Genomic DNA, 16,627 nt, shown 5'->3' with positions numbered 1-16,627 from the left:
TTGTGAGTAAAATTACTCACAGGCTTAATTTTTTGCAGGATAAGTGTGTTTCGATTACAGATACGTGCATGTGTGGGCTAACATTCTATTATCCTGTGTGTGCCTACATGGAAGTTTTCCAGATATAAGTGGAATTTTTGGCACTCATGAATAATTTGCAATTCTATTACCCAAGCAGTGTGAATGAATAAGGAATCACATAGCTACTATCAATGCTCAATAGGCTATGCACTGGCTAGACAGGTAAGTAGTTGGCTACATATGTACATAGGCCAGGCGTGTGTAAGTAACAAAACCCTGCCTGGCAAAAACCCAGGAGTAATGGGTGGGTGCATGGAGATGGAAGGAAGATTCAAGAGGGAGGATGATGAGGACAACCCTCACACATTATTTTCTTGAAGCTGACAAATCTGGATCTAAACTACCTTTCCTCTATCCTAAGAAATATGCAATAATTAATTTCCTGCCACTATTTTTTTTCAGTCAAAATGCACAGTAAAATACTCTCAATTTAAGGAGCCCGAGTGCTTTTTAAAAACCACTGCAAGAATAGAATATTTTACTTAGATAACAAGTATTTCAAAACCAACTTCTTATGTTTCTTTCTAAGGAACTGAAACATATTTTTAGACTAATCCTGTGACATTCATCATTTCTGGGACCAAAATGTAAAAAAATAAAGAAACTGTGCCTGATGCAAAAAAATCTTAAGTTCAGTGATTAAAATGAATATTTGTTTCCTTAACCAGAATATAACACTATCAATCTTAGTAAAACATATATAGACCTTAAAGTGTAATCCTGACACTCACCACCAGCACAGAAGGAGTTTGCATGCTATAAAACAGGCCACCTGGGTCAACGTTAGTACTCATGAGACAATCAGTAGTTAACTGCAGTATAAAATTCATAAGCCTCTGACCCTGATAAAGCCTTCAAGATGAAATATATAGGCAATAATTTTACTGGTAATTACCTACCCCAGCAATACCTCTTTACCCAGAACTTTATAGTGGACAATTTTTTCCAGTAATGCCAGCACTGACCCTCCCTTGTGAATTGTTTTTATAGAGCAGACAGGCTAACAAAATATGCAAAACAAATAAAAAAACGAATCCCTATAAATCTTAGTATTTGGCAACACAAAAAGTTTTTAAGGCTAAGGTATTAAAAATGGCTGCCTACAGTTAGGCCCCCCAAATCTACCTGTACATTCCTACACAACTGTCCTCATTTTAAAAAAGAATATTTTGTCCAAAATGTTTAGGTGATACTTTTCCACTCCAGTAGAACATGATGAGCAAACAAATGACTAAATCCACATAAAAGCATATTTCCCTCCAGTGAACAGTAAACAAGAGTACCTCAACACTTCTGCATACATACCAGTGCCCCGTTCTCACTTGTCCAAGGACTGGGATTAGATTCAAGTCTACTGGCACAGACCATAAGTCTTTCCGGAAAGACATGCAGCTCTAAATAAAATAACAAAAGCCAATACATGTATTTTGGGTATATAATATAGAATTAACAATGGCAACATGTACTACATTTTGTCAATCAGAAGGGTTTATATTTTTAAATGCACAATAATGTATTTCCTAACAGCCTTTTTGAATTCCCTTACTCCCTCCCCTCTTTCACCCCTTATTCCCACAGTAAGAATAATACAGTTATCAATAGGGCAGGGTAAGCTCAGTTTTCCAGAAGACATGCTGGACTGTAAATTAGTCACCTGAACCCCTGGTAAATTATGGTATGGAATCTATAGATAAACCCCCTCAGAATAATTTCCTTTGCATTAGTCTGATGATATTTTTTAATCTTAAATGTTTTGAGTTATCTTTATGACATAAACAGTATATTCTATCAAAGTGATGTAAAAATATGACAAATGGAAAACACCCTTCAATCTACCAGAGATTGTTTTAAAGTCTCTAGTCTAGACAATTAAAGATGGGTGCCATTCCTGAATTACATATTAGACTCAGAATAATTCCTTACAGAGTCCCCAGACCTTAATAAACAACAACAAAATATGTTCATATAAGATTAAAATGGGCTCAGAAATGAAAAAAGTGAACTAATAACCTGATTGGAATAGACAAAACATAACTCAATTAGTGACATATTAATCCTACAAAAAGTGGGAGAGGGGTGCTTGGCTGTTTTAACAATATGAGGGATAAAGTGAGACCCTCAGCTAGGACTCACCTGAGAAACTGATAGACTTTAATACTGCTTATATTTTAAAAACAACGAGCCACAGTGCTCTGCCTTTGTTGAAAAGAGAAGAGACAGATATAAGAAAACTGTGAAGTTGATCTTATAGAGATCCCTGAAGAACATGTAATCCAAAGGAAGTGAGCATGGAGGGCTTTACAGAAATTCCTAATGACAAAGGAGCCTGCCAATGGCTCCCTCTCCAAAGACTACACTGTTTCTCCAGTGTACCCTGGGGTAACCATCTGACAAGTACTCCATGGCTGCTACATAGGAACTTAGTAAGAACTAATACAGTGTCAAAGAGCATTAACCCCCAGTAGGAGTAAGATATCTATAAGCAAAGGAAGTTGACCTTTGGCTGGATCCTATCACACACCACCAAATTTACAGACCTCCAAGCTGGAAGCCTCTAGGGAGAAGGGAGAGTAGAGCTAAGGGACAGTATTTCTGACACTCTGCGCAGGCAGGCAGTTGAGCCTGCAGAGGGATTGCTGGTCATCTCAAATGATAAGCATTCTGACAGGTGTGTTATTTCAGCTTTAACTAAAAAAAAGGGGCCCATCAGGGTGAGGAACAACTGCAATATGCAGGACTCTATTCAGATGATCTCTAGTATGCAATCCTTGTTTCTAAAATACTGGCTTTATGTTGTATAAAAAATGTTGAGACCAAAGTGTTTATAGTTCTGAAAAATATATTTATTACAGTGCAGCTAGACTAAATAGGACAACAAAAACATGCACGCTCCTATCTTGCAATGACCATGTGTGAGAAGCAGCTCACAGCAGGATCAGGGCCTTAGGATTTCTTTTGGCACTGTTGTAATAAGGTTTATTACCTGCTTTCACTGTTATAGTTTGCAAGATTGTTCGCTTGCCGATTATCAAAATAAATGCGTCTTTAGATTGAAATACATCTTGGAAAACTCCAACGCAGCTTGGATGTAAACCAGAGAAAAATGTTGATTTAAAACCCATTATTACAAACTACTTTAATATTTCAAAACAGCCAAGAAGAAGTACACATTTACTGAAATATTTAAAATGAATATTCTAATCTTTTTACTCTATGTGAGGTTAGACTAAACTAGTCATTATTTTTAGCAGAGGAGATAAGTTCATAAACATAATAAATAAATCCCTATAAAATGAAAGAAACATTAAAAAGACGATTATTCAAGTAGTTAATTTTTAATGCCATTTAGTTGACTGACTTTATTTTCCTTTTAATTTAAAAGATCAACTGAAAGGGCAGTGATTGTTATGGTTCCTTTTTTATTGTTGTTGGCAGAACAGGATTGATGTCACTTCCTTACAGAGCATCTTTGGCTTGAGAAAGCATGAAATGTAATTGACCTAATGATATCACCCCTTCAAGTCTTTTCTAGCACCGGGCTAAATGAAAGCTTTTTCTTGCATGCACTTGTAACATATCGCTGATGTCACAAGACGGTCAAATAATAATAATGTAACTCTCGACACAACCTGTGGTTGATTCACCCTGCAGAGGGTTCATGTTGAGTGTCATTATAAACGTACAAAATCTTTTATGGCTGAGCTGATTGACCTGGGAAAGGCAGTAAACAATTTTAGAATCCAGTGAAAAACCACATACCCAAGTGTGGTTCTTCCTGAAAGAAAAAGAAAGTAAAAACAAAAAAGAACAAAAATCTTTGGCAACAACCAGGGCAGTTTGCAGGCAGTTTGCCATCCCCCTCTTTGAAGGGGAGCCTTTAAGGTAAGTTCTTTCTTTAATTAAGAGCAACTAACCTACGTATATTTAATGTAAGCATCTAAAACTCAGCAGTTAGACCAATACTTAAGACCCTTGTTTAACTAGAGTCTATAGTAAAGGGGAGCTCATTACAGAGTTTCCCTTGAAACTCTCTTGCCTTTCTTCACTGTAAGCTTGGTGAAGAAGCAGGTTGGCAGGGAAAACGGGACCTTTTAAGACCAAGGAGCAGTGATTCCTAAGGAAGGTCTGCTTCAAAAGAGGGCAGGAAGAGAGAGGCAGCAGATTAAGAGACCCAGAAAAATGGCTGGAGGACATTGCAATGTCAGTGCCACTGCCACTGCCAGCTCTTCTTTCTTCTGCTTGCACCTGCGAGATGTCTGTCAAGGCAGGACCACTCACCATTGAGGCTTCCACACAGTTCCTGGTTTGGTGCTGTGGAGACTGTGGCTTCCAGTGACAGCCAGGTGAAGGAGTCCTTGCCATGTGATTAGTGCCTTCTGGTGGTGTCCCTCAGGGAGTGGGCAAGAGAGCTTCAGGAGGAGGTGGCAAGGCTCTGAAGCATTCTCCACCATGAGGACTTTATCAATTAAATGCTGGAGGAGACATCTACAGCTGTGGAGGAAGAACTGCCAGAGGCAGTGAAAGAGAAGGAAGAGGACATGGATTCCCAGGGAGGGAGATGGAACCTGGAATCTTGAGACCTCTGCCAGCAAGCAGCAGGCTGTATCTCCAGCAGTTTGCCTGGAGAATAGATATGGAGCCCTACCAACAGACGAGGAAGAACAGAAGCCAGTTCTGCTTGCAGAAGAGGCCAGGTCCAGCATCCCCAAAGTTGGGAGGATCAAGACCTCTGCCATGAAGAGTGACGGGCAGTGGTGGCTGGAGACTCCTTTCTGCAGGGGACGGAAGTGTCTATCTGGTGGTCTGACTTGTTGTCTTGGGAGGTCTGATATTTGCCCAGAGCCCAGATCTGAGATGTCATGGAAGTATTACCGAAACTCATCTGGCCCTCTGACTACTCAACCTTGTGGCCACCCATGACACTGCCAGAGGGGAACCTGTATAGATTAAAAGTGATTACAGGGCTCTAGGTGCAAGGGTGAAGAGGGCAGGGTCTCAGGTGGTCTTCTCAATCCTTCTGGTCAAGGGGAAGGGCCCAGGCAGGAGTGGACACATTCTGTAGATCAATGCATGGCTGCAAGGATGGTATCACTAGTGGGTCTTTGGGTTCTTTGACCACAGGATGTTGTTCCAAAAAGAAGGATTGTTAGGAAGAGACAGGATCCACATGATGAAGAGAGGGGATGGAGACCAAAGCCCTCAGGTAACTGGAGAACAGGGTGACCTGGAGGAGGCACAAGCAGGAAGGGGCAACCAGGGAGGCCTTCTCATATTTCCTGAGAAAGTAGGGAAATTGGCTAGTTACCTCAGGTATCTCTAAACAAATGCACAGAGCTAGGAAATGAGCAGGAAGAATTGAAAGTCCTCATGCAGTCAAGGAACTATGACATGACTGGAATAACAGAGACTTGGTGGGAGAGCTCGCATGACTGAAGTACTCTCATGGATGGATACAAACTGTTCAGGAAGGACAGGCAGGGGAGAAGAGGAGGAGCAGTAGCTCTTTATGTAAAAGAGATATGTGACCGCTCAAAGCTCCAGTATGAAACTGGAGACAGGCCTGCTGAAAGGCTCTGGGTTAGAGTCAGAGGGGAGAGCAATAAGGGTGATGTTGTGGTGGGTATAGACCACCACACCAGGAGGATGAAGTGGGTGAGGCTTTCTTCAAACAGCTAGTGGAAAATCCTGGTTCTCATAGGGGATTTCAGTCACCCTGATGTCTGCTGGGAGAGCAATACAGCAATGCACAGGCAAACCACGAAGTTTTTGGAGAGTGCTGGGGACAGCTTCCTGGTGCAAATGCTGGAGAGGCCAACTAGGGTCCATGCTCATCCTGAATTGCTGCTCACAAACAGGGAAGAATTGGTGGGGAGTGTAGAAGTGGACAGCAACTTAGACAGCAGCAACCATAGGATGATTGAGTTTATGATCCTGAGGAAAGGAAGGAGAGCAACAAAGTAAGAACCCTGGACTTAAAAAGAAAAAAAAAAAACAACAAAAAGACAAATTCGCACTCAGGGAACTGATGAGCAGCAATGACAGATTTACAGTCAGTGAGGTTCTGTGCTCAAGCAAGATGCAGGGCCCTGCCTCCCACCCCACTGCACATCTGCAGGGGAATTAGCACGGCACACCAGCTACAGGGGAGGGGCAGTGGCCGGAATTTCCAGCTGGAATGGCTGAAGAAGCCCACAACCCACTGGGTGGGTGGAAGAGCCATAAACAAAATGCGGGAGGCTCTCCAGCCAGACGCTGGGTTCCCCCCCACCTCAGGCAGCGGTGGTGGGGCTCTGTTGTTGGGGGGGCCCTGTGCCACCACACTGTTCGTTTCATGGTAAATCCGCTACTGATGGACAGGATCACCTGGGAGGCCATTCTGAGGGGGAAGGGAGTCCAGGAGAGCTGGTTGTATTTTAAAGAAATCTTGAAAAGGACAGGGGGGGAGGGTTCAGGAATGAACCATCCTGCTGCATAGGAAGACTAGCAAGTATGACAGAAGACTAGCTTAGCTTAGCAGGGAACACTTCAGTAAGCTACATCACAAAAAGGAAGCTTACAAGAAGTAGAAACTTGAACAAATAACTAGGGAAGAGTATAAGAACATTGCTTAGACATACAGGGATGAAATCAGGAAGGCCAAAGTGCAAATGGAGTTGCAGCTAGCAAGGTATGTGAAGAGTAACAAGAACAGTTTCTGTAAGTATGTCAGCAAGAAGAGGAAGGTCAGGGAAAGTGTGGGTCCCTTACTGAATGGGGAGGCAGCCTAGTGACAGATGATGCAGAAAGGACTGAAGTACTGAAATGTTTTTTTACCTCAATCTTCACTGGCAAAGTCAACTCCTAGACTACTGTATCTGGCAGCACGGTTTGGGGAGGAGATGAGCATCCAACAGTGGTGAAAGAACAGGTTAGAGACTATGTAAAAATGCTGGACTTTTACAAGTCCATGGGGCTGGATGATATGCACTCGACAGTGCTGAGTGAATTGGTTGATGTGACAGCAAAACTGCTGGCCATTCTCTCTGAAAACTCATGGTGATCAAGAGAGGTCCCAGATCATTGGAAAAGGGCAAATATAGTGCCTGTATTTCAGAAAGGGAATAGGAAGATCTGGGAAAGTACAGACCAATTAGCCTCACCTCAGTCCCTGGAGAAATCATGGAGCAGATCCTCAAGGAATCTTTTTCTAAGTAAGTGGAAGAAAAGAAGGTGATTAGGAACAGCATAGATTTACCAGGGGCAAGTCATACCTGACCAACCTGATTGCCTTCTATGATGAGATGACTGGCTCTGTGGATGGGGAGGGAGGGCAGTGGACATGCTATACCCTGACTTCAGCAAGGCTTCTGATAGTCTCCCACAGTATTCTTGCAAGCAGGTTAAGGAAGTATGGGTTGAATGAACAAACTGTGAGGTGGAGAGAAAACTGGCTGGATCATCAGGCTCAGAATGGTAGTAATCAATGACTTAATGTCTAGTTGGCAGTATCAAGTGCAGTGTTCCAGGGTTTGGTTTTGTTCAAGATCTTCATCAATGAACTGAAACATGGGATGGAATGCACCCTCAGCAAGTTTTCAGATGACACCAAGCTGGAGGGTATAGTGGATACACTGGAGGGCAGGGCTAGGACTCAGAGAAACCTAGACAAATTGGAGAATTGGACCAAAAGAAATCTCATGAAGTTCAGTAAGAACAAGAGCAAAGTACTGCAATCAGATTGGAACAATCCCATGCACCAGTACAGGCTGGGGACCGACTGGCTAAGCAGAAGTTCTGAAGAAAAGGACCTCAGGGTTACAGTGGACAATAAGCTGAAGGTAAGCCAACAGTGTGCCCTTGTTGCCAAGAAAGCTAACGGCATACCTGGCTGCATTAGTAGGAGCGGTGCCAGCAGATCAAGGGAAGTGATTTTTCCCGTATTTCAGACTTGTGAGGCCGTATCTGGAGTACTACGTCCAGTTTGGGGGCCTCCATTACAAAAAGGATGTGGACAAACTCGAAAGAGTCCAGCAGAGGGCAGTGAAAATGGTGAGGGGCTGGGGCACATGACTTATGAGGAGAGGCAGGGTTTATTTAGTCTGGAGAAGAGAAGACAAAGTGGGGATTTAATAGCAGCCTTCAACTACTTGAAGTGGGGGGGTCCAACGAGGATGGAGCAGGACTGTTCTCAGTGGTGGCTGATAACAAAACAAGGAACAATGGTCTCAAGTTGCAGTAAGGGAAGTTTAGGTTAGATATTAGGAAAAGCTTTCTTACGAGGAGGGTAGTAAAGCACTGGAACAAGTTACCCAAAGAAGTTGTGTAATCTCCATCCTCAGAGGTTTTTATGACCCAGCTAGACAAAAGCCTTGGCTAGGATGATCTAGTTGGGGATGGTCCAGCTTTGAGCAGAAGGTTGGACTAGATAGCCTCCTGAGGTCCCTTCCAACCCTAATTTTCTATGATTCTGTGAAAAACACCTGAAGTGAATCAAGATAACAGAAACATTGTTTTTATATTCCCTTTTTTTTCTCTTATTTGTGAAAACTGCTACACAAATAAATAAGAACTGACTGCTTACCACGATACTGGTCTTCTGCAACGCAACGCAGATTCACCCATCTTTTCATAAAGTAGGCTGTGATATGAAAACTAGCACCTGAAACAAAGTAATGTGATAAGTATAAGGATATTTGAGCTTTTTATCTCAAAATTTTAGATCTCCTAAGATAATCGTCTGATTATTTGGTGAAAAAGAAGCTTCAGATATATGTGGCTCCAAAAGGACCATATTTAAATAAGAAACTATTTAAAATTAAGACTAAAATGACTGATGTCCAGCAGAAGGACAGGCAGTTTAAACCAGACCAGTTATGTTAACCAATCATAGAAATTATTTTCCATTAAGTCACTGTCCACTTAAGGTGTCTGACTGGCAGCCACAGCCCTGAAGAAAGACCCTACTGATCCTGATACATGTTAATCATCTGAAAACCTATCAACTTTATAAGATAATGCTAAAGTGAATCATTTTGTGGTTAAGGTACTAGAGCACAACTCAGGAAACCCCTACCACTTTCTACTCCATCAAACTCCCCAAAACAGTGGACAGGTCATTTAACCTTAGATCCACAAAAGGTATGCAGATACCTAATCGTTACTGAAATCAATGGAAGTTAGCTACCCAAATACGAGTTAGGTGCCAAACTACCTTTGTAACTCACGATCTAAGCGCCTAAGTTCATTCTTTAGAATGAGGATAATCCTCTCCCCTTCCTTAAGGCGATGTTGCAAGGTTAAACTGACTACCTTGTGTTAGGTGTTCCCAGTGTGTCTGAATAAGTGGCACTGAAAAGCTTAAAATTCAATATTAGTATCACTTTCATATCATACCAAAAGGCTCCAAAAGTTGTAAGAAAAGATGTAGGACCAAAAATCCCCATTCCAGTTTCAGCCAGTAGAGCCAGTTGAGTCATGAAGGCATAAATGTTGGCCCCTTACTTTATGGGTACCCCTGCATTTGCATTCCTTCCTGAGCACTACAGTCCGGAGTTCCTCAATGTTCAAAAGACTTCCTGAAACTCCTCTTGGAGTAGAGTTCCACCACACCGCCATCAGATTCATTTGCCACAATTCATCTCCCAGTAATTTACCAGCTATCTTTCTTCCTCTAAGAAGGCAACTTAATACTTGACTTCCCTTTAAAGATCAAGTCAGGATGTGACAAGTTAACCACCCCTTAAAAATGATGCACGCTTGAAGAAACTTTGGATGTGGTCCATCACCTTTATTAATTGCCTATTTACAGAACATGATTAAAGAAAATTATTGTTAGCTACTGTTAGTTTGGCACCCACCATCTTTTTGACACACTGCTAGTAAGGTTAGCCAAATCAAAGATTATAGGACATTGAGCTTTATATAAACAGTTGTTACTGTGACAGTACTATCAATGCCTTCTACTGTGATCGCAATAATACTAGAACAGAGTAATGTTTGTAAAAATGTGACTCTTCACACATGTTTCTGAATGGAGAAAATGGATAGCTAAATAAGAAGGCCTCTCCTTCAGACTGCATCTAAAACATTAAACATGCACACCACATCTGCTGGGCAGTTTTCTTTTGATTAAAATGTCAAACAAAAAGGTGAAAATCTTTTGCTTTTTCCACTGAAAAACACAGTATTTCATTTCTGAATGGAATCAGAGCAGCATGCACATTTGTTTATTTTCCTGGGTGTTCTGGTGTTCTGCAAGATGTAAGTGTTTAATCATATGTGACTAACTGCCTGAGCAAATCAAAACCTTTGATTTATATGGTGTAGGCTCTTTGGAGTAAGAAACAAAATAAACCTCACTCACAATCAAAAACAGATCTACAATACTATTATCTCAGTTGTCCTTTAGCCTTTTGCTAGTGCATGATTTCAAGTTGTCTTATGCTGCTGACAGAAGATTTGGAAATCAGACATTGTTTAATAGAGGTCTATAGTTTTAACCCCTTCACTGACTTTTCCATGATGAAACCTTGCTTCCTGCTCAAAAGTGATTGATACAGGGCTCCATGGGAAGCTCAATCAAATACCATTCTACTTACTGATCTATCACCTGGGGTTGCCTTGAAGTCTGTACTCTACCATTCTGTCCTGTAGCTCTCAAAGTCTTACTATATCACTTACATCACGGTTGTCCAACTCATCTTGCGTCCTAGGAAGGTCTAGACCATGGGGCTCCTTGCAGGTTGGATTTGTACTGCAGGGCTCCTTATGAGATTGATCTGGCCTAGTGCCGGGGCAGCAGCAGTGGGACAAGCAGCCACGAGCAGGCACATTCTTGCTATGGCAGAAGGATGCAAGTGGTACTGGGCCAGGTGGTTGTAGAGCAACTGATGACTGTGTCACACAGCCCTTGCTTGCCCCTCTGCCACCAGCTGTCTGGCCCTACAGGGCCCTGGACTCTGCAGCAGGCCATGCCTCTAAATTTTTAACCCAGTGGAAGGCCAATTAGAATCCTTTCTTTTAAACCAAATCTAAACTATATAAATTACTGAATCGGCAGCTCTAGGCACTGACCTCCTATTTCCATGCTCATAAGCTTTGTGGATATAAGAGAAAAGACACCATCAGCTGTGCCTGACCAAGCTGTCCCCACACTGCTTCACCCGAATGCATCAAGCCTGAATTGAGAGAGACTGACTTACAGCAAGACAGAAGTCCAGTCTTCATAACCATCTACTTGGCACTTCTACCAAAAATGCCAATGATTGCTAACTGTGGTCAAGGTTTGATGATGCGGGTACCTAGAGAGTGTAATATATTTTAACACAACATTAGACTGAAGACTTCTGACCTGCTCCATTCAATAAAGCAACAAAACCAAAACACTGCTCTGCCAAAGGCAGCTGATAACAGTTTTGCTACAATGCTACCAATACTGCACTGTTCTTTTTCTGTTTTTTCCAAGTGAAAAATCCTGACAAATCTCCCCATTTCCTACATAACAAGATATAAAATGAAGACATGTGACATTTCCCTTTGAAGAATCTGTGCATTTTACAGACTTCACCATGTAAATTACCAACAGAAAATCAGAAAGGCCTTTTCAAATTTACCATAAATAAAGCAAAATCTAAACTGCTGTTAATGTCATTATTTTTCATTATTTTGAAATTATACGTGTAAATCGTCATAACTACATTCCAAAAAAAAATCACGGAAACAATGGAAACCAGAATGTGACTGAATAAATGCAGTCCTACAGAAATGCTGCAGTTTCATTTAAGCTGTAATGTGCTCCAGTGAGTAATGTATTTTAAGGGAGTGGTAATTTGCCCTGCTTGTCATATTTCACAGTCCCAGGACACTGAGAGGAAATATCAGACATTGGGTTTTTACTGTAAAACTATCCAGCAACACTTGTTTTCCAAAGGAGTTACAGCCAAGTTGACTTGAGCTTCCCCAAGGCTGCCAAGAAGAGTCTGTGGTACAGTGTATAACAGTGGAAAGCCCTCTCCCACGGCTATTAGAGACCATTCATCTGGGAGCCTGGGAAAATGCCTTTGAGCTGCTGAGTTATCTGGAGTAGCCTGGCAGGTGTTCACTTCTCAGCAAAATCTGGCACCTGCATGGCTCTGTTACTGAATTCAGTAACCCTTCTCCAAAACCACAAGACAGGCCTAAGAAGGCCTATTGCCCCCAAAACATTTTCATACCTGACACTCCTACATTTTTAACTATACAGCTTTTTCTTGCTGTCTTCTAAAACATTAATTTTTCTCACAGGCTGACAGATTTTTTTGGACTAAACTCCCCTTACAATTGAAAAGTACAAAATTTTTATCTTGTATGCATTAAATGATTTAAAATATAAACATGAATTTGTAATATTGAATGATGAAATAGATGTACAAGGTTTGTCAATTCAGTACATTAGCCTGTTTCAAAGATTAAATGAGTAAAATAAGAAGTCTGAATACTGCATATAATGCATATGAATCCACACAGATAAAGCTGTAGTATTAAAATGATTCCAGTATTTAAGGTTTTAATTTTTCAGTATACTATAGATATGTTATTACATGGCTTTTAGTGAGGTTTAATTTATTAGTAGTTATTTCCTTCGTATTATTCACTTTCATGCTACTGACAGACTGAAGAAGCATTTTTATTCTAAATCTAAACCTGTTTTAGGGTTCTTGTAACTTTCCAAAAAAGGGTTTCGCAAGTTTATTCTCAGCCAACAGTTGAAATATTTTCTAAGACCTCAGTAAAATTTCTGTTGTTGGTTCTGAAATAGACATGAATGAAAAAAAACACTGATTATAATCTGGTAAGAAGTAATTCATATTCTGTTTTGTTATCAGAAAAACAAAAATGGCTTGTTTTTAATACTTCAAACACAAGGAGGATACATGCTTTGGCTAAGTCTGAGCATAATAATTGGAAACTGTATGTGAATACAGCATATTGTGCACAAGTAACCCTGCAAATTCCTCTCTTCTGGTCATTTAAATCATTCAGTTGCTTACTTGGATCAAATTACAGGCATTTGCAGCCATGCTCTCTAGAGCAGTGGTCTCCAAAGTGGGGTGCCTGCACCCCAGGGGGTGCGCAAGACGATCCATTGGGGTGCAGGAAGAAAATATTAGAACTTCTTTTTCGATAAATATTGGGGGTGCACGCGCAAAAATGTTTTACTGATAGGGGTACGCGATCAAAAAAGTTTGGAGACCACTGCTCTAGAGAACACAAAATTCAAATCTAGTATGGTAGGCCAGGAGGTGGTTCTCTGTGAAGGCAATCACCAAGTCTTGATGAGAACTTTCTGGTACTCTGTAGGGTATATAAATTCTCTGACACAGACAGAAGTTACACAAAAGTTAGTGTTGGCTGTGCAGCCTAATGACTATATGGACAAATAAAATCACTGGGTTAGACCCTCACCTGATACAAATTGTTACAGGGACGGTAACAGCTTGTGACAACTCAAACCAGATGAGCTCTGCCCTGCTGGTAGCTTTTTCCTTCACAAAACACACTTTTCAGTTGTCTCACCTTCCTGCGTATTCTTTCAAACTTTTTTTTTTATAGATGTTTACATACAAGTACACAAATATATGTGAATTTAAAATTACCCAAGTAGAGTATGCAGGTTTTAAATACAGGATACATATAAGAACAGTGGTTCTCAATCTTTTTTAGACTTAAGGCGCACAGTGCTGTAGCAACAAAGTTTGGCACCCAAGGCAAAGCCCACAGCAGCAACCCGCCCTCGCCCTGCACACACATCTGGGGGGCACATGCCCCCGCATGCTTGTGCATGCAGCAGCAGGAGATGCCCATCCCCGTGCCCCCCAAATGAGCTGCTCGTGGCTCTGTCCCATGCCCCCACCCTGGCTGGGCAGAGTCTGCTGGAACCCCTTTGCTTCAGCACCCAGGGCAGTCGCCCTGCTCGCCACCCCCCTTGCTATGGCACTGAAGGCACACCTCCTTAGACTCAAGGTATTCCTCAGAAAATCCCACCTCTTTGCTTTCGCTCTTTTTTTTGACTACAGAAAAATAATGCAGCAATTCTGTTGCAAAAACCTCAGAAAGATCACAACAGGTCAGAATATTGTCTTGTTTGAATGGATTACTATTTTGAAATCTTTGTATTTATCTTATGAATCATGTGTAGGTATTTGCACACCTTTATTGAGTGACACCCTGGTTGAGAATACCTGATACAGACTGTAGCACTGGTTCACAAACATTTGACTGTAGCACTGAACTACCTAAGAATATAAATCTTCCTACATATTTTCTTTGTGCGCGCATTTGGGAGGTAGGAATAGGAGAGCCAAGGAAATCAAGCTCAAAGTACTACATTAATGCAATGTTACAGATAAGATGTTCTATGCCCAAAAGTCAGAAAATTCCCTTTTATGGTTCACTGAGGCCCCTGGCAGGCGTTACACTTAAGATCTGATTAACCAGTTAATCACATCTTAAGTAGTAACCCAGTCATATGTTCATGTAATTAATGGCACAATAACATGCAATATGCCACAAAGGTATTACACATATGTATAACAACTTTGCAGCTGCTTTCTATCATCCCTTAAATTGAATATGTAAAAGGACTCCAATATATTCCTGAGGCTGGAAGCACACTGGAGTAAAGGGCTCTGATGTGCTCTGGCAGCTGGGACCACCTATCAGCTGACTGACGCTCCAAACCTGGGGCACTCTAGGCACCTGGCTTGCTACTTGCTTCCTCTACACCAGCAATAGGACATGCTTGGGATCTGACCCCTGATTCCATAATTGTGCCTCCTGCCATGCACAAGCGGCATGGCAAGAGGCACAGTTGTTGGGATCATGGATCAGATCCCATCATGCCTTTACTCTGTGTCAGCGGCCTTAGCCACTACTATACGGGCATATGATATGTATATAAGATCTGATCCTGCAGACATATGAGCATGTGAATAATCTTACTCTTGCAAGTAGTCCTAGTCCTCTCCTGGATGTCTTGTCAAATTAAACATAAAATAGTCAAAATTACTTTATTTTTTTTACTTTGCTCCCCCTTTATTCATCATCGTTAATAAAAGTACACTCTTTTCTGTCAGCTGAATTTTCCTTTACACATTCAGGCCACATGCCACCTCTCTTCTTTTCCTTCCATTATCAGAACTCAATTCTGAATTTTATTCTTTGGCACAAAATGTTACATCTCTTGTAAAGACTCTCTTAATCTCCCCTCTGTACTATTACAATCTCCTCCTCTTTGGCTTCTCAAACACCCACCATGCATGACCTCTTAATTCATGAAAAAATACAACTATGATTTTTTTTCTTTTGTCAATTGCTTTGATCATTTCAGCACTCCGTTAGCTTGACTCTCCTCAATGTCAGATTCAAGATTCTCATTCTGACCTTACAGGAACTTCACACCTCAGACCCTACCTCCTTATCCATGACTCTTGTTACTGTTATCTGCCACCGTGTTAGTTTCACCTACCTTTTTACTGGTTCTCTGCAAAAATGCGTTCATATATTTTCCATGCCACCAACATACATGAAACACCCTTCTAGAACTTCTGTAGACTATTAGCCTGTCCTCAAGACTTATTTCTGCTACAATGCCTACAGCAAATCAGGCAAAGTATAACTGGCTGGGCTCTGAAACAGCTGAGGAAAGTCAATTTCTGTTCATTTCAAAGGAATATAGAGATATCTGTAATTCCCTCCTTCTTTCCCCACCTTTCATATGTCTCTTTTCCTCTTCTGTTCTAATCCTGGAAACTAAGTATGCACAATTTTACTCCAGAGATTTCTCTAGCAGACTGAGACTGTGACACTGGCTACTTACAGGGCCTGTAAAAATCACAAAGTAAACAAAGCAAAAAAAAGTCTTTTGGTTATGGTTACTTTAAGGATGGCTGTTTAAAAAAAAGTGGGGGGGAAGAGAAGATGAAGGTATAACTTTAAGTTGGTATGTACTACTAAGAACACTCATCTGTCACACATGCCATTCACATTTTGGAGCCAGTGAGAAACAAAGTAAAACTGGCCAAAATGGGGAAAAAACATTCTGTTTCTACTGGCCAAACTTAATGAAGTGCTACAAAACAGGCTGAGAGAGAAGCAGTGAATAGTATATTGCAAGTGAAAAAAAGAGTTTGGTATGAATAAATTAGAATATGAACACATTTGCTTTTAAACTTTTATACATACATACATATTTCATATATATATAGAATATTTCAAAGTTTGGTGCCCAGGACAAAGCCCACAGTGGCAGCCTGCCCTCACCCCGCATGCGCGCACGCACACACACACACACACACACACACACACTCTATATATATTATACATATATTTGTGTGTGTGTGTGTGTGTGTGTGTGTGTGTGTGTGTGTGTAATACATATATTCTAATATAATAAAGGGCTCAGTCTGTCTGTCCATAACACTTTTGGGCAACTGTGCATGCGCCGCTGAAAGGGCCAGCAGCGATTGGTTGTGGGGGCTCTGCCTCCTCAGGCAGGGAGGCAGCTGCCGCCGCCTCAGGAAGGGAGGCG

General features: G+C 41.3%; 1 protein-coding gene across 1 annotated transcript in view; it reads right to left on the bottom strand.

Moving 5' to 3' along the window:
• Positions 1-16,627, bottom strand: part of SLX4IP (SLX4 interacting protein) — a 177,201-nt gene that overhangs the window by 27,783 nt on the left and 132,791 nt on the right. The window contains 2 exon segments of the mRNA XM_019515885.1: positions 1,387-1,475; positions 8,642-8,719. Coding sequence (XP_019371430.1) covers positions 1,387-1,475; positions 8,642-8,719 — 167 coding nt within the window.

Source organism: Gavialis gangeticus, unplaced genomic scaffold (assembly GCF_001723915.1).
Source record: "Gavialis gangeticus isolate Ggan-Ray unplaced genomic scaffold, GavGan_comp1, whole genome shotgun sequence".
Lineage (NCBI taxonomy): Eukaryota > Metazoa > Chordata > Crocodylia > Gavialidae > Gavialis > Gavialis gangeticus.
The sequence above is the reverse complement of the archived record's forward strand: the minus strand, read 5'-3'. Positions and strand labels throughout refer to the sequence as shown.